The 24,183-nt window shown below is 39.3% G+C and overlaps 2 protein-coding genes and 1 long non-coding RNA gene across 3 annotated transcripts; all 3 read left to right on the plus strand.

The window, feature by feature from the left end:
- Positions 1-356: 356 nt before the first annotated feature.
- Positions 357-3,450, plus strand: LOC137976515 (uncharacterized). The gene is made up of 2 exons (XR_011117770.1): positions 357-478; positions 2,176-3,450. It is a non-coding gene; the product is annotated as an uncharacterized lncRNA (long non-coding RNA).
- A 4,929-nt stretch (positions 3,451-8,379) lies between these two features.
- On the plus strand, positions 8,380-12,138 carry LOC137975197 (homeobox protein BarH-like 2). The gene is made up of 2 exons (XM_068822284.1): positions 8,380-8,929; positions 10,577-12,138. The coding sequence occupies exons 1-2, from the start codon at positions 8,674-8,676 to the stop codon at positions 10,972-10,974; spliced, it is 654 nt and encodes a 217-aa protein (XP_068678385.1). The 5' UTR covers positions 8,380-8,673; the 3' UTR covers positions 10,975-12,138.
- A 9,145-nt stretch (positions 12,139-21,283) lies between these two features.
- On the plus strand, positions 21,284-23,636 carry LOC137975681 (homeobox protein ceh-30-like). Its single transcript, XM_068822835.1, has 2 exons — positions 21,284-21,636; positions 22,655-23,636. The coding sequence occupies exons 1-2, from the start codon at positions 21,378-21,380 to the stop codon at positions 23,074-23,076; spliced, it is 681 nt and encodes a 226-aa protein (XP_068678936.1). The 5' UTR covers positions 21,284-21,377; the 3' UTR covers positions 23,077-23,636.
- Positions 23,637-24,183: the final 547 nt, after the last annotated feature.

The following is a 24,183-nucleotide window of genomic DNA, read 5'->3' on the forward strand; positions in this document are numbered from 1 at the left end:
CACTGATAAGTTCCTAGAGTCAAAAGATCAATCAAAGAGCTTGCTTAATGAAGCGACAAAATCACTGTTTGATGCGCTTGCACTGATAACACATGCCAACTGTGACCTTAATCACAGACGCCGTGACCTCATTAAACCAGACCTCAATAGGTCTTATCAGCAAATCTGTTCAGAACAGATAGAACTAACAGAAAACCTTTTTGGGGATGATCTTCCCCAAAAAATCAAAGATATCATCACAACCAACAAGGTGGGCAATAAATTGACAGACCCCAATGGGAAACACACGCGGTCGAATCGTTTAAGTGGCCACGATTTCCGACGACCGTATTTTTCAAAAAACGGTCAACGGTCTAGCTGGATGGAGATTCCAGACCCATCAACAGAAATGGCAAAGCAGCCCGAGGAACAATCCATGTCCTCCGAAGAAAAAGGAGGAGAAGGAGGGGAGAGCCCAGAAGTAGACCAAGTGTCTCAGGTGGGTTCCACTGCTTATGAGTTCAGTGTCGCACAAGCACTACCATTTAAGGCTGGCAGAATTCAAAGACCAAAGACTGCCGGTGTAATTAGCCTTGTCAAAATGACAAAGTCAAGCCTTGAATGGATCAGCGTACTTTGACATGATTTGCAGTGAAACGGTAAACGGTCCAGCTTACCGTGCATTGGTTCAGTGATGTGACAAAACGTTCAGAGTAGTTTGAAATGGCTTACTTTGCTTTGATCCACATTCATGTATATAACTTGCTGATATCACGGCAAAATGATCAGAGTAGAAAAATTACCAATCCAGCTAAACTAGGCAAAAACAAAGAAGGATTCTTAATACCGGAATAAGGATCACTGAGTCGAATAAACGAGGCGGTACTGGTAGAAATAACCTGTTCCCGATCCGACTTGTGCACTTCGCGGTACGAACCTTGTGGGGGAAATTCGCGCCAATATTTATCTGAATGACGTATGGGTTGTGACGTAAGACCCCACATTGACTATTCCATTTCCGGCGCAAACCATTTGCTGCAACACTAAACCATTTCACTTTCTACTAAACCATTTGTCGTCACGCTAAGCCATTTGGAGTAACGCTAAACCGTTTGCCATTATGGTAAACCGATCAATGTTATGCTAGACCATTGCAGTTCACGATTAACCATTTGCAGTTAAAATAAGCCATTTCAAACTACTCTGAACGTTTTGTCACATCACTGAACCAATGCACGGTAAGCCGGACCGTTTGCCGTTTCACTGCAAATCATGTCAAAGTACACTGATCCATTCAAGACTTGACCTTTGTCATTTACACCGGCGGTCTTTGGCACTGACCAATTCTGTGTTAACTGCAATGATTGCATAAGGTGACTGATTCATTTCATTAAACACTTAACCACTCGTGTTTTCACTGAATCAATTCACCAAGGGTATCTACACAGGTTCTGAATGGTGTAAACCATTTAATGTTTGTTTATTTCATTTCACTAAAGGTGACTTATCCATTTGTCTTTTCAAATTCTGATAAACCGTTCTACAAAGGACAATGAAACCATTCTGATTTATTCTTAACCATTAACTAGGCTTGTATTTTTGGCGGTGACGGCTGCCCATATATAATCCTTGAATCAGATGCCTCTAGCATGGGTTGGGGTGCTGTGTATCAAACAAAATCAACCGGGGGTAGATGGACCCACAATGAACAGCAACTACACATTAATGCCCTTTATATGAAAGCTGCATTTTTTGCATTTACAAACATTTTGTCAGGACCTGAGGGATCAACATGTGCGTGTTATGATTGATAACACTACTGCAGTTACGTAGATTAATAACATGGGTGGAAGCCATTCTGCCATTTGCAACTCCCTAGCAAGGGAAATTTGGTTTTGGTGCATTGACAGAAATTTATGGATTAGTGCTGCTCACTTGCCAGGCACTGGCATACAATGTAGCAGCAGACAAAGCATCACGTGTATTTTGTGACCAAACTGAATGGAAGCTAGATGAAACCATTTTTGCATCAATCACAGCATATTTCTACAGACCCAAAATAGACCTTTTCGCTTCCCGATTGAATTATCAGCTGCCCAGATATGTTGCTTGGCAACCAGACCCTGGAGCAGAAGCTGTTGACGCTTTTACCCTAGACTGGCGTTCTGACACGTTTTTTGCGTTTCCTCCTTTCAGTTTATTAGGAAGAGTTGTGCAAAAAATAGAGGACGATCGAGCCGAGGGAATACATGTGGCCCCGAATTGGCCAACGCAACCTTGGTATCCAAACTTAATGAGGCTTCTAGTTCGCGAACCACTGATGCTGCCAAAGGGAAAACATCTGCTGAAATTGCTATACAACCCAGCTCACATTCATCCCCTGCATTCAAAGTTAGTACTTCTGGCCTGTCACTTGTCCGGGAATCCCTCTGCAAAAAAGGTCTTCGAGAGCAAACCCTTGAAATCATCATGGCATCCTGGCGAGACTCCACCCAAAAACAATATGCTGGATATTTACAAAAGTGGCAAAGGTTCTGCAGTGGACGGAAAATTGATATGTTTTCACCACCTGTAGAGGAAGTGTTACATTTTCTAACTGAACTGTTCGAGGCTAGCTGTGGCTATATAGTGCTCTTAATACTGCTAGAAGTGCATTGTCTACCTTTATTGTTTTGCCTGGAAACATTTCTGTGGGGACTCACCCTCCAGTCACGAGGTTTATGAAAGGCGTTTTCCAGTCAAGACCCACATTCCCTAAGTATACTGAAATCTGGGATGTAAACGTTGTGTTATCTTATTTGAAAACTCTGCGTCCCGTTGCAAAATTGTCTCTCAAGGACTTGACCTACAAGGTCACAATGATGTTGATGTTGTTATCGGGTCAAAGGATCCAAACAATCCAATTGTTGGATTTGAAAGATATGTCTAAGTCCCAGTTTACGTTTAAAGATTCAAGTAAAGTTAAGCACACTAAGCCAGGAAGGCATTTACAAGATTTAAAATTTAAGGCTTATTCTCCTGATAGACGGCTATGTATTTATACCTATCTCCAAAAATATTTAGCTGTAACGAAACCCCTACGGGGAGATGAAACGCTGCTGCTAATAAGTTTTAACAAACCATATCGAGCGGTTTCAAGAGACACCATTAGAAGATGGATCAAACAGGCTGGTGTTGAGCAATTCCGGTATTGACACCAGTGTCTTTAGTGCATATAGTACTAGGTCAGCTTCAGTAAGTGCAGCCAATTCTAAAGGGGTTCCTTTAGACAAGATTTTATCAGCTGGTGGTTGGTCACGTGCTTCTACTTTTAGCAAGTATTATAACAAACCGATTGTTGATACTCACGGGTGTGACTATGGCTCAAGCTTACTTAAATTTGACTGAGCTGAGTTAAGAGTGTGCATGCTCGGTAGGAAAAAAGCCTACAGCATTTATGGTATGTTGTCATTAAATACGCTTTACATCGTTTGTACGATAGTGGGCTGTTGGACATTCTCTGTCGTCTGGCCACTCTGCTTTAAAATCTCACGTGATCCCTGAATGACGTAACGGTGAGGTAGAATTAAAAAATTAAACGAGACTTACCTGGAAGTTGAAGTTTGATTGTAATTCTACCGAGCTGTGGAGTCAGAAGGGGATTACGTGCCCACCCTAGTGGTTGTGCATGCAATGAACTGTGCACATTGTCCCGCCCTATTATTGGGGTGTGACCATACGACAGGTTTTAAATATTGAGCTGAGCTGGCAGGTCGCGAAATCTCACGCAATCCCCTTCTGACTCCACGGCTCGGTAGAATTACAATCAAACTTCAACTTCCAGGTAAGTCTCGTTTAATTTTTTAATCAAGCACTGCTGATGATCGAATAGAGTAACCAGCCCTAGTAATAATCCGTGCTGCTCTATTTTGTAACTTTTGTAATTTGTCAGCACGTGTTTTAACTTGGAGCAGTCACTCCATGCAGCATCACAATAATCAAAGTAAGGATGTACAAGTGAATAGCACATTGTCTTTTAAAGAGTCTCTTGATTGTCAGTTTGTGTTCTAGCAAATACAACATTCACAAGTCATTCGAGACTTTAGATGAACTATGTTTGATCTGATCATCACATGGCCAGGTTAGCATTTCATCAATATGAAGCCCCAATAACTTAGTAGAAAGTTTATGTTCAATTGGCCTATCAGCCATCTTTAATTCATGTATATTTAGTTTTTGCAGTCTGATCATTTTACAGTTGTAATACAAAAGTTCACTGAAGTGATCCCTGTCCGGCAGGGTAAGTATTCGGATGGATGACCTAAAAAATATACCACTTTGTAAGACCGAAAATTCTATTTTAGCGCTGAAAAATGCAAACTAAGCAAGGTACAGATTTTGTTAGCTTGCCTTATACAAAACAAATATTGATGTAAAAGTAAATATATTTTGATACACAGTTTTTAGAAAGAGTAGAAGGAAGTTCTCAGGACGGTCGATCAAGAATAAAATATTTTGCCATCAGCAACAAAATTAGGCTTTCGAAAAGTCCTTCGTCTCATCATCCACTTCGCGTACGAAAAATCACGTTTCGCTCGTCAAAACGTTTTCTCCTGGGATTCTCGTGAGGTCGACTTGTGGCAAGTCTACAACAAAATTTACAACATGGAAATAACATTAATTTTGAACCGCGAAGATAAAATGTTACTATCAGCGGAAAACATTTTGGGAAATTTTTGCTACGTTCAATTTTTTTATTGTACTTTTGGCTGCACAAGTAAATCGCAAAATCGAAAGTGACGTCAGTATTGGTTCCATTCGCTGGTGCGATGCTGGAACCCGTTTGAACGGCCTCCCCGCGACTTCCTTTCTGCTTCCAACATTTGCCCAACATTCGTTAAACTTTTACTTGCAAGAATGCTGAAATGTTAAATACATTTAAAAGAGCTGTTACTGTTCTGACTATCGAACAGGTGCCAACCTTTCTACGCCAACAACCGAATTCGAAACGATTATGTGTAACTTCGTCAAGGTGCGAGAAACTGCCTCCGTTAAGGTCACCATTATTTTGGTCACTTTGCCCAATAAATTCAATGTTTAAATTAATATGACCAGATATGAAATGCACACACCGTTCGCGGTGGTCCCACATTAAAAGATGTCGAGAGTTTTCGGAACGGGTCGGCCCCGCGACTTTTTCAAATCGAGACATCACTTTACAAGCAAACTTGAGCGAACACAACGAGTGCACAACACTCTAACCTAACCCGAGTGCACATTGATCACTCTTACCTAAATAATAAATAATCTAGCCGACATCTCTACTGTATTTCTATTTCTTTGTTTTTCATTTGACGATCCAGGACTTAAGGATAGCTCGGGTTTACGCAGGTATCCTTTTCGTTTCCATTTGGTTTGGGAGCGACTCGCGGCGAAGACGCAAGCGCAATCGCTGGAAAATAACTTCTGGCAACCAGGGTGGGTAATCCTACTATCTGAATGTATATTCAGTCAGTATGCGTGTGTCGAACTGCGGAGATCACCTTGTCACAATGTCTTGTGCTCAGAAGGATATAAAGAAGGGATGGCGCAACGTGACTTGGGTTTGATTACCAGACTCGGCTTCATACGTGGGTTGAGTTTGTTGGTTCTCTTCTCTGGTCCGAGAGATTTTTCTCCAGGTACTTCGGTTTTTCCCTTTCCCTATAAAAAACCAACGCTTGATCTGATTTGATATTTGTGTTCAGCCGTGTCCCCACTGTGACACTTAATTTCTTAAATAGAGATTCTTATTCTTATCCTTATCATTCAGTTTCGATGTACGTTGTAATGAAAAACAAGAGGGGATTCAGTTATATCGTCAGTCGAGAGGCGGTAAAACAGAGTTTGGCAGTAAATAAAGTTGGCATGTTTCTATTCAGTGCGCTGTAAATCGAAACCTTTTTCGTTTCGTGCTTTAGGAGCAAAGATTAAATCTCCAAATTAAAATAATGGTCAAACTGAGCGGTCGAAATTGACACAGTATTGAAAAATGATTTAACCTAGCAACCAGTGCGTCATTTCAAAACCTGTCCTTCTTTCATTCAAAAGGTCCACATTTGTTATTTTCATAATAACGTGCATAGTTCTCTGAAGTTATGGAGATGAAATGCGTCTTTCATCCTGTCAAAGGCACGACCGCTTCACAAAGATGCCTCTCAATTGGCGTTTGCTGAGATAAATTGACGTTATTTAGTAATTGACTCCGCATGTCCATAAAAGTGAGCTTAAGATTCTTTTCAGGAAATGGCAAAATTCTTAAATGATATTTACTTATGACTCTATCTTTACTCAATATGCCTCGAAAATCTTTTCCAAGAAATTGAAAAATAGAGGAGTTAAGGCTCCCAGGCACAAGCAGCAAAATAAGAATTATTATCAATTGTGTTGCCAGTAAGGTCATCTACCTCGCATGACAAACTTCTCACGTTTTTGTAATTTTATTTGGCGCCGACCCACTTTGCGCGGCTCTCTAAGTAAACACTTTTTTCGAGATGAATGGAGTGGATAAAGGATACATTAGTCGTTTGTGTTGGGCGCGAGGGCGTAAATTTGCTAGCTGAAATGGGACGTGCTCTTCCGGCTAGTGGATTTAATGGAAAATTATTCTAGATGGAAAACGAATTACGTCCAAAGAGAATGAAGATTTCTCATGTTTCACCAAATGCGGCTTCCATCCATTGTTCAGCCACAAATGTTTTCGGTTTAAGGGAGCGTGAAATATCAATTGAAAGCCTCTTGAGGCTAAACTGATGAGCCATATAAAAGTTGGTGGGTTGTAAAATTTTGACTTGCTCAAGTTATTTCAAAACCATTAATATATTAAGCTATTTAGGAGCTTGATTAGCTCCTGAAAGAGGCTTAAAACGCCACGATGGCGATCATTACAAAGCAGGTCAACAACTTGCTCGGAAAATCCATGGAAGTTGTTTTATTAATGGTGTTATCTCAACTGATTAAGGCTTTGAATAGACCGGATCTAGATGTGTCCTTTTTATTCATGTTGATTGTGCCGCAAACAGGAGATATTATCCTTCGCGACCAAAATACGGACTTCTAAGTAAATACGTTTTCCTCACTGTCTAAAACGCGAAATAGAATACTTCTGGCATTGGGGGTGGTCTTGGCTCAATTTAAGATCTATAAAGACAGCAGGGAATTTGGGTGGAGTGGGGTGGGGGAGTTCGTGGCGGTATTTTTCAGGCCAAGCGTGCTGAGCAATGGAGAGCAAAAAGAAATTTGGACACCACTTAAACTAACAAATCTATTTCGTTCCTCTTTGTTCTTCTTTACTTGCTTTTAGCGAATGAAATTGGATCTGACCTTGGACCAGCTGCCACATCAGCGAGGCCTCAGAAATCAATTTGTGGCAATTATTCAAAATTACCATGCCAAAGAATCCGCAGATGCATGCGAAATGAACACAGTGCTTTTATAAGAACAATCTCTATATTCGTGGTTCGTGCAGAAGTTGATACTCTCTACGCGACAAAAACAATCAATTACTTTGGTTTACTCTAAAAAGCTATCACCGTGCTTTTTTGCCAGCACATATGGCGTGAAACCTCAACTGGGCAAAATAGCTATTTTGTTAACCGGATTTGTTTTATAGCTGTGGTTTTAACGTTGAAATATCTCTAAGCGATTTATAGAACGGCAATTAATGAGTTTTTCGAATGTGTGTTACAAAGAATCGATTAACTTCATTGACGCGAAATGACAAGCAAAGTAAAAAGGGTTTGCGCGGGGCACAACAAGTCAGTTGTAACCCAGTCGGCAGAAAATGATTGTAGACTCATGAGTGCCAATTGGTTGACAATTGCCTAATGTTCCTTCGATAAATACACCGAAGCGGCATGCATTTGATATGTGAATGACCATCCACAAAGTGTAAATATGCAGGAGTCAGCCGCCGTCCTTTCTTACTCAGAAATGGCTCTGCATTGTGTTCAAGAACAAAATCAATTGGTTAGTGTCAAACGTGAAATCGCAACTGAGTGGCATTTCTTATTTCGCCAATTCATTACCACTGCAATAACTCTCATTTTGATTTCACAATGGAAGAGCACTTTCACGCGTTTGTTTTCCACACAGAAAACTGCCAAATTAGCTGTACATATTTAATGAAGCGTAACACTGCCTAATGGTTTTCTGTTATTTATCCGGATTGCTAAATCCATTTGTCAATTTCCCTTTTATCTTCGTTAGGCGGAGAGTATACTTGCCGACAAAGAAACTGACTTATCTTGACTTTTCTCTATTTTGTGTTTTAATAGCTAATTGAATTCCACATTCGATTATCTAAGATAATGATTACTAATTGACACCTTTTTTGAGTAATGATATAAACTAATTGTGTAATGATCACCGTTAATTTAACTGCACGGGGAGGAAAAAAAATCAAGGCATATTAACCCATTTTTCTCGTGTTCGCGCTGTTGCATCACCTTCTGCAAGTCGTTGCTGGCAGACTCCAATGAATGAGTGCTTGGAGAATTCTTCGGTATCGACCTCATAAGCGTATTCAAACAAGAAAAGCTCTTGAGCTGTCAATCAGCTCCTCGACGCTGAGCAGCCGGAACAAAGAACACAAATAAAGTAACCATCTGCTTCCAAGACATTTGAAGCAATCTACACATCTGCAAGCAGCGAAACTCTTCATTTCACAGGCACAGCATGTTTTACCAAGACCCTTTCTTGCTCTACCAGCAACCGCCATATTGCCACGGTACTTCACCTGCGCGCAACACTTCAAATCGTTCATCCTTTCGGATCGATGACATTCTAGTTTCTCGACAGCCCTTCCTGGTTACAAAACAGCCCGGTTTTCAGAAGCACAGGCCACCACCTATGCCAAATGCGAACCCGTTAAAATTTGGGGTACATTCGATTCTCACGCAAAGGCCAAGAGAAGATGTTGCCATGTTACAAGGTGGGTTAGCTATTAAAGCGAATTTCAGTGCTCAGTCTGCACGCCAAAATTTTACTGCGTGCTTTTTTTACCTCAGGTATTGCTGAGAAAGGGGGGAAGTCATCCGAGTAATGTGCTATCAGCTATTCAAACTTTACTACCGCTTTTAAAACCTTTCAGAGGGTAATTTTTAAGCTTACTGTATCTTAATGTTTTCAGTTCTTCCAGAATATTTCTCTTCCTCTTGCCACCCCTGCGGTGTACGAATCAAAGAAGTTTGATGCGCACGTGCATAAAAATCTCACAAGAAATACAGTATACTTGCCATTTTATTGTTTCTCAACCACATTTTAATACCTTACATGCCCATTCACTTTTTCAATGAATTGCTATTGCATGACTAAGTGAAACATTTTATCCACTTTTTAATTAAAACAGCAAAGCGAGTCAAGTTCTGAACGTGAAACTGATTTCGATTCTCTAATCTAATTTTTGCAAAGTCTCTTTTGTTTTCAAAAGGGGGAAAAGTTGGACAGTCTTTGCGGCAAAAACAGACGCAAAGTATCGCGTGTTATTTGGGAAAAACCACTGACTGATTCTAGACACAACAGCTCCATTGAACTACCACTCATAGATAATCTAATGGACGCGGCAATGAACACACAGAAAGAATAATGGCAATTAAGAAGAAAATGTCTATTTTTCTTGTTGCAATTTCATAATAACAAATATCACAAACTCAGAAAATCCAGATATACTTGATACTTGATATTTGTCTGAAAAAAGGCGTAAAAAGATCCCCAGTCCTGAGACATGACGATTCAGCGACTATCACTGAAAATTTGTTAAGTCTTATTGAAAATAAATTTTTAACAATCTTTGACAACAAGGACGCTCTTGGTTATCAAGGAGTTCTTTTCGAATAATTTTTGCTTCCAAGAACCCCAGCTTATTCAAAAAGGCAACACTTTGTATGGTAGCGAAAGCCAAACTTGGGGTCGATTATTGTGGCAAGTATTTATGGCGTGTGCAGAAAGGAGTCAAAATCTGTTTGTCGACCGGTTGAATCTAAGAAAATTGATCTCGAGTGCAAAGTGAACCTAACCCTAGAAAATACCAGATTTCCTTGTTTCTAGAACTAAAAAAAAAAGACATTTTGCAGGGCCAAGATATCCGCACCTGTCTGTCGTATTGGGTTTCACAACGAATTACCTTCCATGCTTTCAGTTTTAAAAAGCGAAGAGTGTCATTCAAATTGACTTGACAATGGATCAATTCTTTGTTTCATCTTCCTGAATAAATACACTTGTTCGAGGACCTTGTGAGTCGAAAAGCTTAGTATGGTAACAGTTCTGTCAAAGACGTACAATAAAACAAAGCTTGTAAGGGTTTCAATTACCGATCATAGGTTGTTTGATTTTTGTTGTAACGAACTAGCTCTTGAAATCTTGGCTGCTTTTAACTCTGTGTCAACAGAGCCTAAAGCTTGTTAAAGCATGTTTTTTTGCAATAGGAAAGGCCCACCTTCTCAGCAAGTTTAACGTATTTCTCGTTTTTACAAGATAGAGAGAACTCTGTCGCCCGAAACTGAAGGGCCCATGAGTTTCGGGTCTTTGAGCACCGCACCGCTTAGCTTACTTTTTTCGCTTGAATTCCTTACCTTTGCAGATCCAAGTCCAGAAGTGTTAAGTCAACTGCCTGTGTACTTTCGAGTTAAGCCGACTCTCCGAACACCGAGCGGTCGACGATGCCGCAAATCTCGAACGGTGTTCACCGATCTTCAACTTCGGGTTTTGGAGAAAACGTTCTCGGAACAAAAATATCTAGACACATCCAACCGCTCGAAGCTTGCGCAAACGCTGGGTTTAAACGAAACTCAAGTGAAAACGTGGTTCCAGAACAGAAGGATGAAATGGAAGAAAGAGACCAACTCGAATAATAATCATGACTTAGAAGCAATCATGAATAAAACAGACGAGGCTAGTACATCAGGAAAGAAGGACCTGAATTCGGATGAGAAAGACACAGGAAGCAGACAAGACCACATGGTTCAAAACAGCGAGTGAGACCGTCATGATTGAGAACGAACAAAACGGAGATGTGTAAATACTGGGACACGGTTAAATAGAAGTTTTAATTATATTGTAATTACGCTCCACGAGGCAAGTCAAAAATGTTGAATTAAATAATTTTTAGCAGCGCATTTGGTAAAATCGCAAAAGTTTTCAAACAGCGATTTCTGAAGAGCTGCAAGGTGATTCGTTTATCCTGTTAAACCGGTTAGTCTCCTCTATGTACTCAAATGCTTTAACGATTTAAAAGTAAATTTATCTAATTTTTCTTCTACTGAATGTGTTGTTTGTTTTTCAATCTTTTTACTCATCCAAACAAAACGAGAGAAAGAAGTGATATCAGCTATAAGCAATTCTTCGGAAACTTAAATTTTTCCATAAGAGAAATCCATTTACCGATTGTTCCGCGATTGTCCTGTACTGTTTAACCACAACTCTTGAAAAACCATTTCTCTCAGTAACTCAGATCGGTAAAGCTCTCATTAGAAAGATGTTCTATGCCACAGCTATAACTGTCAGTCGAGATACGCGCTAATGGCACAAAAAAGGCCATAATTGTCATGTATTCTATTTCTGGAAGAACGATTCCGGTTATTTGTCAAAAAACGACAAAAAAAAATTTATTACAAGCTTTCAAGAATGGCCTCTTCAGTGTTCGTTTCTTTCACGATATCAAAAGTACTAAACACGAAAAAGATTGAAGAGAACAGTTGACCCGACACTAATCAAGCTCTCGTAAAAAAAGTTACCTGAAACAAGAATAACTAGCATTTTTCAGTTTTAACTCAGTACGCTGTATCTGGAAAGCAATTCAAATCTGTATTGAAGTCACTTCCATCACCAATGTAAACAAGAAATAAAGGGCCAAGATTTAATTTATTTTCAGTCCCACCTTCTCCGGCATAATGGCGACATGATATTCGCGAATTGACGTATTTAATGTTTCCTCAGTGACATTTTGATTTTTTTGACGCTTTGAACAAATTGACCGTGACTACATCTAAGTCAATTACATACATTAGCAACTCAGACTGAAGATTATATACTTAATTTTTAATTAAATGCATAGGGACAAATCTTCTTGACCCAAAAAAGCATGAAACATTTGACATGCGCAAAACGGTAGGAAAATGTGAATAAACTGATACGTTCACAGGGTGGTGGATGCTTGTTGAATGTGCGATGCTTGTCGTAACAGATGCGGCTAAATACAGGAATTGCACCGGGCTGCGATTGGATGTTGCCACAGAGAGAATGATTGTGGACATTTCACAAGAATTACACGATGTAAAATACACATCGATAGAATTCGCGTCTGAGCACTCTTTTCGACTAGCGCTTATCCGCAAAATTAAGTTTAAACCACTCATTTTTTTGACGATGTTGTTCTAAAGATTTAAGTATAAGCACCCATTTTTATTTGGTTAGTTTTCAATATCCATATATTATCCATATAACTACTTTAAAATTAACAGTCAGTTTTAAAATTAACTTTAAAATTAACAATTACGTGCAACGCTTGTCTCAGTAGACTTGTGGTCATCTGGGAATGCTTAGACGCAAGCGATCCGAGATCGAATTCGTGCTCTTACTTCTTCCTAATTATAAATTGTCATTGAAAGTCTTTTAAAGAACGAAATAAATTGAAGTGTAGAACTTACTTCATATGTGAAGTGATACCGGTGCGATTCCTGGATATAGCTGAATGTGTCATAACGTCAAGACCTAGGTAATTGCTTTTCTGTTTATTACACTCCTTGACTCTGAATTATAGGGGTGAGTCGGAATCTCAATATCATTAGCCTGGGACGAGAAACAAACAAATGACTGTATTCTGTATACCAACTATTCCTTCATTGTGTTTCCAGCGCTGTAAGTGGCTCATTTAAATTCGGTTATCAGCTCTTAATTATAACCGACCCATTAATTTTCGCACGATTTGAGTTATTAGCTACTTGACGTCTTGTGAACTAAAATCACTGGACGGATATTTAGTAAATAAACCCCTTCGGGCGGCTGGTAGATCGGCTGATAATGTCCGCGGCTGAGAGATGATATATGAAATTTTGAGGACAATACCTCAGCCAAGGACATTATCAGCCAACATACCAGCAAGCCAGAAAGGGGTTCATTCATCCTTCCATTAATAACTTCTCGATGACAGTGTTGTCAAGTGCGGCTGAAAATTTTCTCTCCTTCAAACGGTTGGTTTATTTTAGTTAGTAAACACAGTGCTTTAAATTCTCTTCTCTTAAAAATGACCCAGTTTAAGTTCGTGTAGGATTAAATCTCTGAAGTCTGCTCATAACTTTCTTCACACCTTCAAAGACGTTGACAGCATATTTCGTTGACCCTCTTGTACTTTCCGGAACAGCATTTTCGACCAGCTTTTTAATGTCACTATCACTAGACTCCAGAAAGCGAGTTTGTTTTTCTTCCATGTAAAATGAAACTCTTCTGCCACCCTTTTTTCCGCTGGCTTTGTTTCTTTTCAACGAAAATGATCGCTTCAGCATTTCGCAGGGCAATTGTCCACGCAAACGGGGGTTATTGCGTGATAACTACCCTGTGAGTTTGCACCACGTGACGTAAATTAGCCAATAAAATCACCCGAAAATTAATGAGTGGGTTATAACATAATGATAACCCCCGTCTGCGTCGATATTTGAACTCCGATTATTTCGTCGGAAAGAGACAAAACCAGCGGGGAAAGACAACAATTATTCCATTCTTGCGTATGTGATTGAAGCGCGGGTTATAGACTGAATCCCAGGTGTCTCTGAAACAAATTGTCCAGATAAGCGCAAAGACCATTTCTCCTTTCCAATTATTCCATTCTTCTTGGTGGGATACGAGATTAGTTCAGTAAAGCTATTTCATGTCCAACGCGCTCTCGTTGAATAATTAAAGTATTGTTAATTATATATCATCGTACTGAAGTAGGCCTTTTAAGGCCGCACTTTAAAAAGAGCTGCTGTACTGGTATTTGATAGTGACAACATAATAAAGCGGTTAGTTTTAGGAATGAATGAATTGTCTTAATGCAGATACCAGAACTCAAATTATATGAGGTGGGATAAGGGAGCTAATTATGACGGAGGAGAGTTCTTTTTCATTAAGTTATTTATAATACTACCTCTTTTCTTCTCACTAAAAGAGACAAATGAAATATTGCCGTGGATTAGGGAGAATTATCTGTAATGCCCCCCCTCCCCCCCCCCCCCCTTCTGAACTGATTCAATATATTTGTTAAGTGAGCTTATCCCAAATAGGCCTGGTGTGTACGATACCATACAGTAACTCAATTTAAAGAGAGAGACGCGATTAACCTTTTACAGTCTTCTAAGTTACGACCCTCTAGCTATACCACAGAGGACAGACCACAACTGAACACCTGGAAACTTCATACCCTGCTCTATGCGAATAGGGTGTGGGTCATTTTACGTCCAATGCAGGGTTATGAACATTGAAGGGTTGAGAGACGGGGACTACGGCTTATCGTCCTTATCTAAGAAGAGTGGAGAATCGAAGCATTTACAGATGTAATTACAAAGGCAGCACTTTCTCCTCAGTTATTTAAAAACCCTGAGTGTTATTGGTCCGGCCGGAATTTTTGATCCCGCGACCTCCCGCACAGTAGCCAATGAGCCAACCGTCGGCGGGTGGTTCGTGTCGTAATACGATTTGATTAGAGTGCAGTGCACCAAAACTACCTTAAGATCTATGACGGCGACGGTCGACGAAAACATCACCTCCAAATATAACTTGGCTCTATCATGAGTCTTTCGCCATTATTCAGTCTCGTTTACGTCCTACAATATGGGCGAAGTATCTCAAGAATAAATCAGTACGAGTGGTTTCAGGGCGAAAATAGAGAATGAAAGATTCTCTGTTGCATGCTTACGTTGTCGTCAAAACCTCAAATTTGGTGATTTCACGTCGTCGTTGTATGCAGAGGCAGGACCGCAAACGTGCTTGCTGAAATTCGTGCTGCACTTGCATTGCAGCACGATTATTCAGTTATGCTTTTTTAACCAATGATATTATTGTTTTGTGGCGTTGTCGTAGTCGTAGCCGTCTTTGTTTCTTAAACTCCGTTGTTTTGAGCGCACAGAGAAGATGACATGTTCATGCTCATTCCAAGTCAAGTTCTCTAAGATATATAAAACAAGCAATTTGTAAATGAATACCTTTTCAATTGTATTAACAGAAATTTCAAGCTCACAATACAACTTTTTAAAGACATGTTTCGGCATGACTCATGCCATCATCAGTTTAATCTGTTGGTTTTAAATAGGTTTACAATTTGAGTTCGTTAGCAATTTGAAATTTAAAATACAGTAACAGTTACAATTCTGCGCGTGTTACTGTATTTTAAATTTCAAATTGCTAACGTACTCAAAATTGTAAACGTATTTAAAACAGTGGAAAAGGAAACAACACATTAAACTGATGATGGCTTGAGTCACGCCGAAACATGTCTTTAAAAAGGTTGTATCGTGAGCTTGACATTTCTGTTAATACTGTTATTGTCACGAAGTTATGGCAATGTTATATATGACTTTTCAATTACGTGATGCTTTCGACTTCACTGGGTCGGAAAGAACTAGGAATTATTGTAAAATATTCAAACATATTTCCTTATAAAAAATCTAATTTTAATATAGTAGAAGTCAAACCAAAAGACTAAAATAGTTGTCAACTGGCGTTTTTGCTGCCTCGGAGCAGACGAGGCCGCGACTGAAATGGGTAAAGGCCGGCTATCATCGGAGCTTGGTTGATATTCGTTTCGGCGGCTCTGTTGCTGACTGGCGCGCTTCCCAACAAACGAGCTTTCAAAGCATTGTCTATATAACAGGAAGCGTTTTCCCCAGGCAAGGGTTGAAGCGAGAACTGAGTGCCTGGGCTCTGTATGGCCGACACGCGGCATTGCGGTCCATTGCTGTCAATATGCACTTCACTTTAAGTTGGCTCATGAGAACCATAGGATTTGTTCATAGCTATATGGTATAAAGATGGAGAGGTAAGGACAAATTAGGCTAATAAGCATGGTTTGGTGCTCTTCATCAACACCTTGAAATGCACAATCCGATGACGATCACAAAGCATGGAGTGCTGCGTAGTGATAAAAATTTCCTTTCAAAACTCACCCTCCAAAGAGAGAACCTCTTTGAATAATGTATCCTATGCAACTGACTCCGGCTACTTCGGTTGTTGGGAAGATGTTTATGTCAACTTTATTTAGGGCTTGTGCACTAATTGTGGACACTGCACAGAAATCGAATCAGGTCAACTCGTATCGGTCCTGAAATCATAGGTTGGTGTTTGAGAAAAGGGACTGAAAACCGAAGTACCTGAAGAAAACCTCTCGAAGCAGAGTAGAGAACCATCACCACATATGACACCAAGTCATAGAATCGAGCCCGGGTCACAATGATGGACACCGCCCGGAGTGCTATCACCATAGCTGCCTCATTCCAGAGCTTCCCGACTCGACGAATACCTCAACAATAATGCTTTAAACCAAAGTTTTGCTTCCATGTTTTCAGCATCGACAAAGGTAACCGTTTTCAATCATAGTGCATTTATAGCTACAAGTGTTAGGGGTGTGGAGGTTTCATTCTTAAGAGTATTTAATCCACCTTCTAAAAAAAACTGAAAGGGGAAAGTCATCACCCAAAAGTAGCCGTGACTTCCTGTTTTGGTTTTGTTGAGTATGCGAATCTGAAATGTGCAGAAAAACAGAGACAAAATCGCAAACTGATACTGGGAGACCATTAGCTGTAAAATAGTGGCTATTTTTAGAAGTTCAATTTCGTTTCAGTATTTTCATTTATGAAACAACTCAATGATGTTTATAGTACTAAGTGAGAAAATATTTATGGTGATTGCATGCCAATGTTATGCGCCCATTCAATTTCCAGGAAATGGATTGATCAGGAGCTTTTGCTTAACGATTGAGGTGCTCGCTCTGATTGGTTAATAACGAGGAGATTAAAAAAGAACTATTGACCTCCGAGCAGATGAAGACCTATATAGGGAAAATCATCACTGGATCTGAATTAAGTCTTACGGTCAGTCGCCTGTGTCATTCACTCTTTTCAGGCTGGTTATCATTTCCAGGGTAATTCTAAGAAACACTATTAGTTGTGGGTAAGGTCGAGAAACCCACCTCGGAAAATACACAACAAAAGTCTAGGAAACAATTCGTTCACACTTCCTCTAGCAATGAGATGAGAAACCACCCAAATGTAGGCGGTGCCAACTCTCGATGAAAAGCCAAACACTTACGAAGACGTTTGTTTGGGCAAATTCTACTTGTGTGGGCATATAGCCTCGGACATTTCTCAAGTGTATCGTATTTACATAAGCTTAAATAAGGAAAGTTTGAAAGAACGACCCATCTACCGAAAATACCATATGTATGTATAACTAGGCTTTGCAATGCCAAATATATCTGTTGATGTGCAAAAGGTTTAATTTCTCCAACAGAAAATTGACCGTCATTGTGATGTTTACACTTCAAACAAGATCGCCAGGCAGGATGGTTTACAAAAGAGGGTTTAGGCCTGCCTTCTGCTAATTTGTTTTGTCCTCGAAAATACAGAAACCCATGTAGTCTGTCCTGGCGGGCTTGCACAGGTTTTATCCATTACACTATGGCAAGCATCAGGGGCACCCAACGTCAATTTTCGGAAAATATCTGTTTGAAAGACAATTTGAGATCTAGAATTTTCGGAACATTTGTTGTAAAATTTCTTGCTTGCCTGCCTCACCTAGGATTTTCGAACATCTGAAAAATGGTACAATTGCCCATTTTTAACGGATTTTTACCCTAAAAAAGGTCACCTACAATTTTCGGGAGCCTTTTTTCTGGCTGAAATTTTTGAAAAGGTAAGTTTTGATCCCTATAGTTTTCGGATCACTAGACTTTCAGCTAGGAAATCCGAACAGATGAAAAATGTTTAGAGGATAAAAATATGCATATATCTACCGTTTAAATACTAAAATACGTTTAACAATGCTATGTTTAAGTGGTTTTGAACTATATTCTCGTTGGGTGCCCCTGAAGCATAAGATGTAGTCCAACGGGACTGCTGTTATTCAAAGCGAACCTAAACAAGACACTTGGCAGAAATTTTAAATTCCTATTATTAACCTAATAAGGTGGCTTTTCACATCTGTTATGGATTTTTATATGCAATGTTTGGGTATATTTTAAAATCGGATTATTTTTGTTGAATATGAAACCAAAGGGACTGCCCCTTGAAAACTTGACCTTTTGTTTATCCAAATTTACAAAGCTTAAAAACATCATGTAAAGATGGGATTAAACTCCTTTATGATCGTAAAGTTTCAGATAACATTTCATTCAAGAAAAGTTCAACTATTTTATGGCCTGTCATGCAAAAGGGTATTTTACCGAAACGATCGGTTGAGTTGCACTCGTCTTGGAAAAGGTCGTTCAGGTTATATTACTCCCAACCGAATAATTTGTTTCAATGTCCTGAGAAAGCTATGGAAATACTCAACCAAACTTGAGAAGAGGTCACCTGAATTGAATACATTGCCAAACCGTTGCAATGATTGCTGAGGAATTAGCTAATCTTGACCGAACTGGTCTTTCAGTATGTCTCTTCATGAGAGCCCAGTGCAATTATTTTCTCTATTGTTCATTTATCTTAACAAGCAGGATAGTACCACGTTGCGGTGCTTACTCGCCAACCACGAAGAATCAGCGCTGTGAAATGAAGGAGTTTATAAGTTTTAACTCATTTTACTCAGTTAAACGGTTTTCCTTTTTACAGTTCTTTCTGCCATATTTTCGGTAAGGCTATTTGGTGTTATCACTGATATGTGTTGAGCTTCGCATGTGCCTAGGCCACGCTGCTTTGTTGACCGCAAGTCAGTCCATTTCATTACAACAACTCATGTGATTCTCACTGACTGTATTGTTTTGTATTCCATCTATTCATTCTCTCGGAGGTGTCATCGCAGTTTACAGAAGGCTTTCAGCACAAAAGAACGTTTTAATCTCGCAAGAACATTCACAGATTTTGTACAACAAAGGAGGAATTAAGGCGTCGTTATCGACTGTTTTAAGAGTAACAAGATTCGCTGTTTTCTTTGGGCGCTGAGTTGGTCCTCGGTGTAAATATTTAAAAGCGAACATGGCAAATATGGCGTTAAGTGACCATTAAGAAATGGAAAGTATTCGGTTGTTTTGTAGGTGGTAATCTCGACCTGTTGTCATCGATGTATTTTTGGGAAAAATTTCCCAATGACACTGATTAACTCTGTGTAAACTTCCTTTGTCAAGGCATTGTAAACTGTTGTGATGAGGCTCTTTGTTCACTCTTGACGATGATTTTCTCATTCACCTTCCATCTTTTTATCTTATGGTTTATCATTTAAAAACAGGAGCACAACAAACGATATAATCGTAAGCGAAGACGATCTCAGATCATCTTAAGGTTTACGAGAAAAGTTTGGGGGCAGTTCTGAGGAAGATTGTTGATCTTAACAGAGAGAGCGACCCTTAATGTAAGACAAAATTTATACTTAACAACGTGCTGTTTAGGCTTCTTCTGGATCTTTACATGTTAACCGTAAAAAAAAAAATGCAGAAGAGGCAACGATAGTGTACCGTACCGTCAATGCTCCGCGAATAGATGGCTCATACAGAACACTCCAGCATCTTGTTTTTACAACTCTCGCTTTCAAGACTGAGTGCTTACGATGTTCCGAATTCAAGTATATTTTCCGCTTTCTGGAGTACTCATCGATGTGTCAAAATAAAGTCACTTCAACATTAATCAATCCTTATAGGTCCTTGTAGGCATGACGAGCAATTTGCGTAATCTGCAAGTCAGTTCATATCTTGTGTGCTACTTTGTCAAGCCGGAAAATCAAGCGGATATAAAACAGATCTTAAAGTGACATTTACTAATTTTTTTCATAAAACTAAGTCACCACTCTTCTTAAAATAAACGATTTCTTCACTGATACACGACAACTCTGATAAATCTCTAAAACGAGAAAGAAGTATTAAGATAACATACTTTGTTGTAACGTAAGAGGAGTATCAGGCCAAATTATTTCGAAGAGAGTTTTCTTGTTACAAGCAAGTGTAAAAACTAAACACTTTTGGCCATTTTTTTTTTTTTTTTTTCATGCATACATCAGCTGATACTTTTTTACAGATACAAGGGCGCATTGAAGCTTGGATCTTGCCACGTGTGGAAGCGATAAGAAGAAACTCAAAACTGGCCTCTTATCTGTAAATTTGACATGAGCTTTAACACCTCCGCGATAAAGAACCTTTTAGTGCTCAATTCCTTAGCTGTAAACTCTCATAAATATTGAAACCTGTCGCGTAGGTTTATTTCCCATTTCAAACGCCTTAGCATCGTTATAAATGAAATCTAAACAAAGCAAGTCCCTCGATTACAATCAATCGCACACCTCGGCATGAAAAACAATAGATCAACTCTTTGTACTTTCGATCCAGTGTTAAAAAAGTCGACCTCTCCGCTTAAGATTATGAGTTGAAATCACCGACGTTTTAAGGTCATTGTTGAAAAGTCTTGAGAGTACTGATCAAGTTTACTCAAGGTATAACATCTATTTCTTCAGTTCTCGCGGCTAGTCCGTGTTACTGAACATTAACTGAAGACACTTTTGTCTTTGGAGAGAGCTTCTCCATCTTGGGGCACGTTTCTCGAAAGTTCCGACAGAATTCGGTCCTTTTTCGAGTGTCAAAATTCCCTCTGTATCTTAAGAAGGGAGTGGTTTTGAGTAATTAGTTTTTACAATCACTTCAGGGTTTTAAGTTCTCTTGAAAACAAACTAAAAGACCAGCTTTTTAAAATAAGAGGATGACAGTTTTGGGCCAGGAAAATTACCGAGACTATCGAGAAACGGGCCCCTAATCATTTCGTTATGCATCCAAAATGAATTCTACCATGGATTATCCCAGGATAATGGAATCTAATTGACACTCTTTCCGAGTTTATTATAAACACTAATTGAATAACGACCACAATTAATTTGGGTGGTAATGTAAAGTAATATAATAAAAACCTCTATCATCTGACCTTAAACCCCGCGGCCCTTTTTAAGTGTCAAGAAAAAGAAAACGTTGGATCCTTTTGCCAATTACGTACGGCATGGGGCTGAGAGCTTCTAAATGCCTTTAATAAATGTCAAAACGGTGTTTTATTTGAACGAGATACTTTTCAAACTGTCAATCAACGCCGAAATGCTTTATATTGCGTTTCCTAAGGCTCTTGACAATAAAGGATTCATCTGCCATTGAGAGCTGTCTCTCGGCGTCGATTTTTTGAAATTGTTTTCGCTTCGACATCGCACCACTGAGATAGCGTCCAACAGCCTAAATGTATTATCAAGATTCGTTCCTGTTTTATCAACAACCCAAGTGCATACAAAGCCCTCTTTTTTCCCCGACGACGCCACATTTTCTTGACGAAAGTAGAATTTGCAACCCTTCACAGCCTTGTTTTATGACCAAACAAACCAGTGCGTTTGCTCAGCCTGAAGCATTCAACACAAACTTGCCTCCTCAACTCTCATTCAACTACGGAACTGACCCAAGAGCTATCCTTCCTCCTTCCTCTGGGAAACTTAGCGTCCCCGGTAAGTCATCAAACTTCAAATCCACTTTTACAACTTTTAACTCTGTCTTTTTTGTTCCCATCGTTTTGACAGATAATTTACCACCTTTTTTATTTTCAAGTGTTAACCCCGTAACGACTTAAGAGTCCGTTTGCGATCCGACTTCAGTTTATTTGCGGTTTATCGAGAGGTCGTTAAATTTCGATTTTGTCACAAAGAACAGAGGCCTTGCAGTAAACTGGCTGGGAATGACTCTTCTGTTAGACTGCGTTCATTATCAAATGCAAGCTTGCTAGCTACGCTCTCAGTACCCGAGTTGTTCTGTTCTTTTGAGAGTCCACTGACAGTTCATGGCTCAGCACGAAATATAAAAGGGCGAAACGAAAGTTGAGTATTTCAAGACGATATCCATGCAAAGTCGATTTCGTCCAGAAAAAAGTTGCAATTTGTGCCTTACGCATGAGTATGATATAGCGAAACAAAGCCCCTGATCTCCTTAAGGAGTCTTAAGCTTTCTAAATCTCTCGAACTTGTTGCAAACAATTGCCATTATTAGAAATTGAACCTGACCCACAAGAGCTAAGCGAAAGTCGTAAGACCGTCTGGCTTTTTATTTAGCTCTATTTCTCTTTGAATGTCTGTTCGAAAATGCATTTTAAACACCATGGACGATGAAAAAACAGGGGGTAATTAAATGAACACAAATGAACTTTTATTGAAATTATTTGATTAAGTTAATCCAACAAAGGCGTTGCTCCTTTCATTTGCTCGTTTGAAGAGAAGGAACCTTGTTTTTAAGACTTTCAACAGTTAACAGTAAAGGTACGATCAAGGCTAGATAACTGAGTAAAAAAGTGCGATTTTCATAGTTTTCTCCAGTCTTACATTAATTAATTAAGGAGGACTGTCTTCTTAAATTGCAACCAAGATCGGAATAAGTTCAAAATTTCTTAAAATCTAGTTTAGAAAGTTGCATTTTCGATTCTTATCGGCGTTTAAAAATTTTTGCTTCAAGCCCTACTTAATGTTTTCTATTCAGAACCGCCCTCAAGCTCTGAGATCACAATTCACCATCCGCTACCAGTTTATTTCCGAGTGAAACCAGCTCTTCGGACACCAAATGGAAAACGATGCCGAAAATCTCGCACGGTGTTCACTGACTTACAGCTGAGGGTCTTGGAGAAAACGTTTTCGGAACAAAGGTATCTCGACTCTACAAACCGCGCCAAGCTGTCGCATATTCTGGGATTGAACGAAGCGCAAGTCAAGACCTGGTTCCAGAACAGAAGAATGAAGTGGAAAAAGAGAGAAGCAAAAACTGAAAAACCAGAAAGCTCAAATGTGGGAAAGAAAGCAGGCAAGACAGACCTAGTTCAGGGAAAGAATGACAAAGGGACCATTACGAAAGAAGGAGAAAAGATAGGGGATAAAATGCTTAGTAGCTATAGCCTCGATGACTGAAAAGATCATCGGAGAAGAAAAGTGATCGTGTCTTCATTACTGATTCGAAAGAAATGGATACTAGGAAATGTAACTTAAGAAAATTACTGCCTTAAAACGACGGAAGTTTAAGGACGAAATTGAGAAATAGGAAAGGAACATTTCATTTAAGTAGAGATAAGAAATTATCAGCCTAGCTAATCAATGACCTTCCTTTATTTTTAAAATAAGGAAAACCTCTCCTGTATTAATTTCTGTTGGCGGGCTTGGCCTTTCATTTAAAAAAATGTAAATACAAGAATGATTCTAATCCGAGAGGAAAGTCTTAGCAATGACACTTATCGCTGTAAAAGAGGGAAAAACAGAGTAATAATTCGAAGCGATAACTATTTTCAAGTGCTTAAAAACCGATGCCCTTTTTCCGCTCAATGTATCATATATGTTGCATTTAGAACTTGCTAGAGTGCGCGGTTCAAAATCAGCTTCTCGTTGTAATACAGCTCGAACTTTTAGCACATTTATCAAAATTGTAAAAGTATCAACTTTAATCTATGCTGATCCAATAAAACACACAAATCATGAAACAATTTGAGTTTTGCAACGTCGGTTGGTATTTGTTGAATCGAATTGGGGAACGATGCCACATGATTTACCTCGAGTACAAAAGACTACAATTTCCTTGAGTAGGAGAAAGCGTTGCCTAATAACCCGTTTTCTCTACAACTGAAGCAAAGATCCATGTGAGAGGTACAATAGAAAAGGAAGTTTGCTACCATAATTGATTCTTTGTTTACCTCCGGGATACAGAAAGTTTATGCCCGCCGCAGTTCTTTACAAGTTAATTACTTTAAGCAATTTTAACATGTGGAGCCAGTCTTCAATATTCCCACGGACAGTTCTTCGTCGAAACGCTTCAAAAATTGAAAGGCTTTTTGGAAGCAACATGTATAAAATATCACTGTTTTTCCTTTTGAAATAACATTTCGTTGTCATTTTATTTGGAAGAAAAATGAAACACCTTGAGTCCAACAAGTGATGGTTGTTTGAGGCAGTGCGAAAGAACCAAATCTTCTGAGCACATTCAAAACGCTAACAGTACTTGTCAGCGCAACATGTGTAACTTAGAAA

This window comes from Montipora foliosa, chromosome 11 (assembly GCF_036669935.1).
Source record: "Montipora foliosa isolate CH-2021 chromosome 11, ASM3666993v2, whole genome shotgun sequence".
NCBI lineage: Eukaryota > Metazoa > Cnidaria > Anthozoa > Scleractinia > Acroporidae > Montipora > Montipora foliosa.

What these genes read in the sequence shown, in the direction of transcription:
- LOC137975197 (XM_068822284.1), top strand. Translation starts at nt 8,674, where the DNA reads ATGTTTTACCAAGACCCTTTCTTGCTCTACCAGCAACCGCCATATTGC. An exon ending in AGATGTTGCCATGTTACAAG is followed by an intron (nt 8,930 to 10,576) that starts GTGGGTTAGCTA and finishes TTACCTTTGCAG; the next exon opens with ATCCAAGTCCAGAAGTGTTA.
- LOC137975681 (XM_068822835.1), top strand. Translation starts at nt 21,378, where the DNA reads ATGTATTATCAAGATTCGTTCCTGTTTTATCAACAACCCAAGTGCATA. An exon ending in TGGGAAACTTAGCGTCCCCG is followed by an intron (nt 21,637 to 22,654) that starts GTAAGTCATCAA and finishes TTTTCTATTCAG; the next exon opens with AACCGCCCTCAAGCTCTGAG.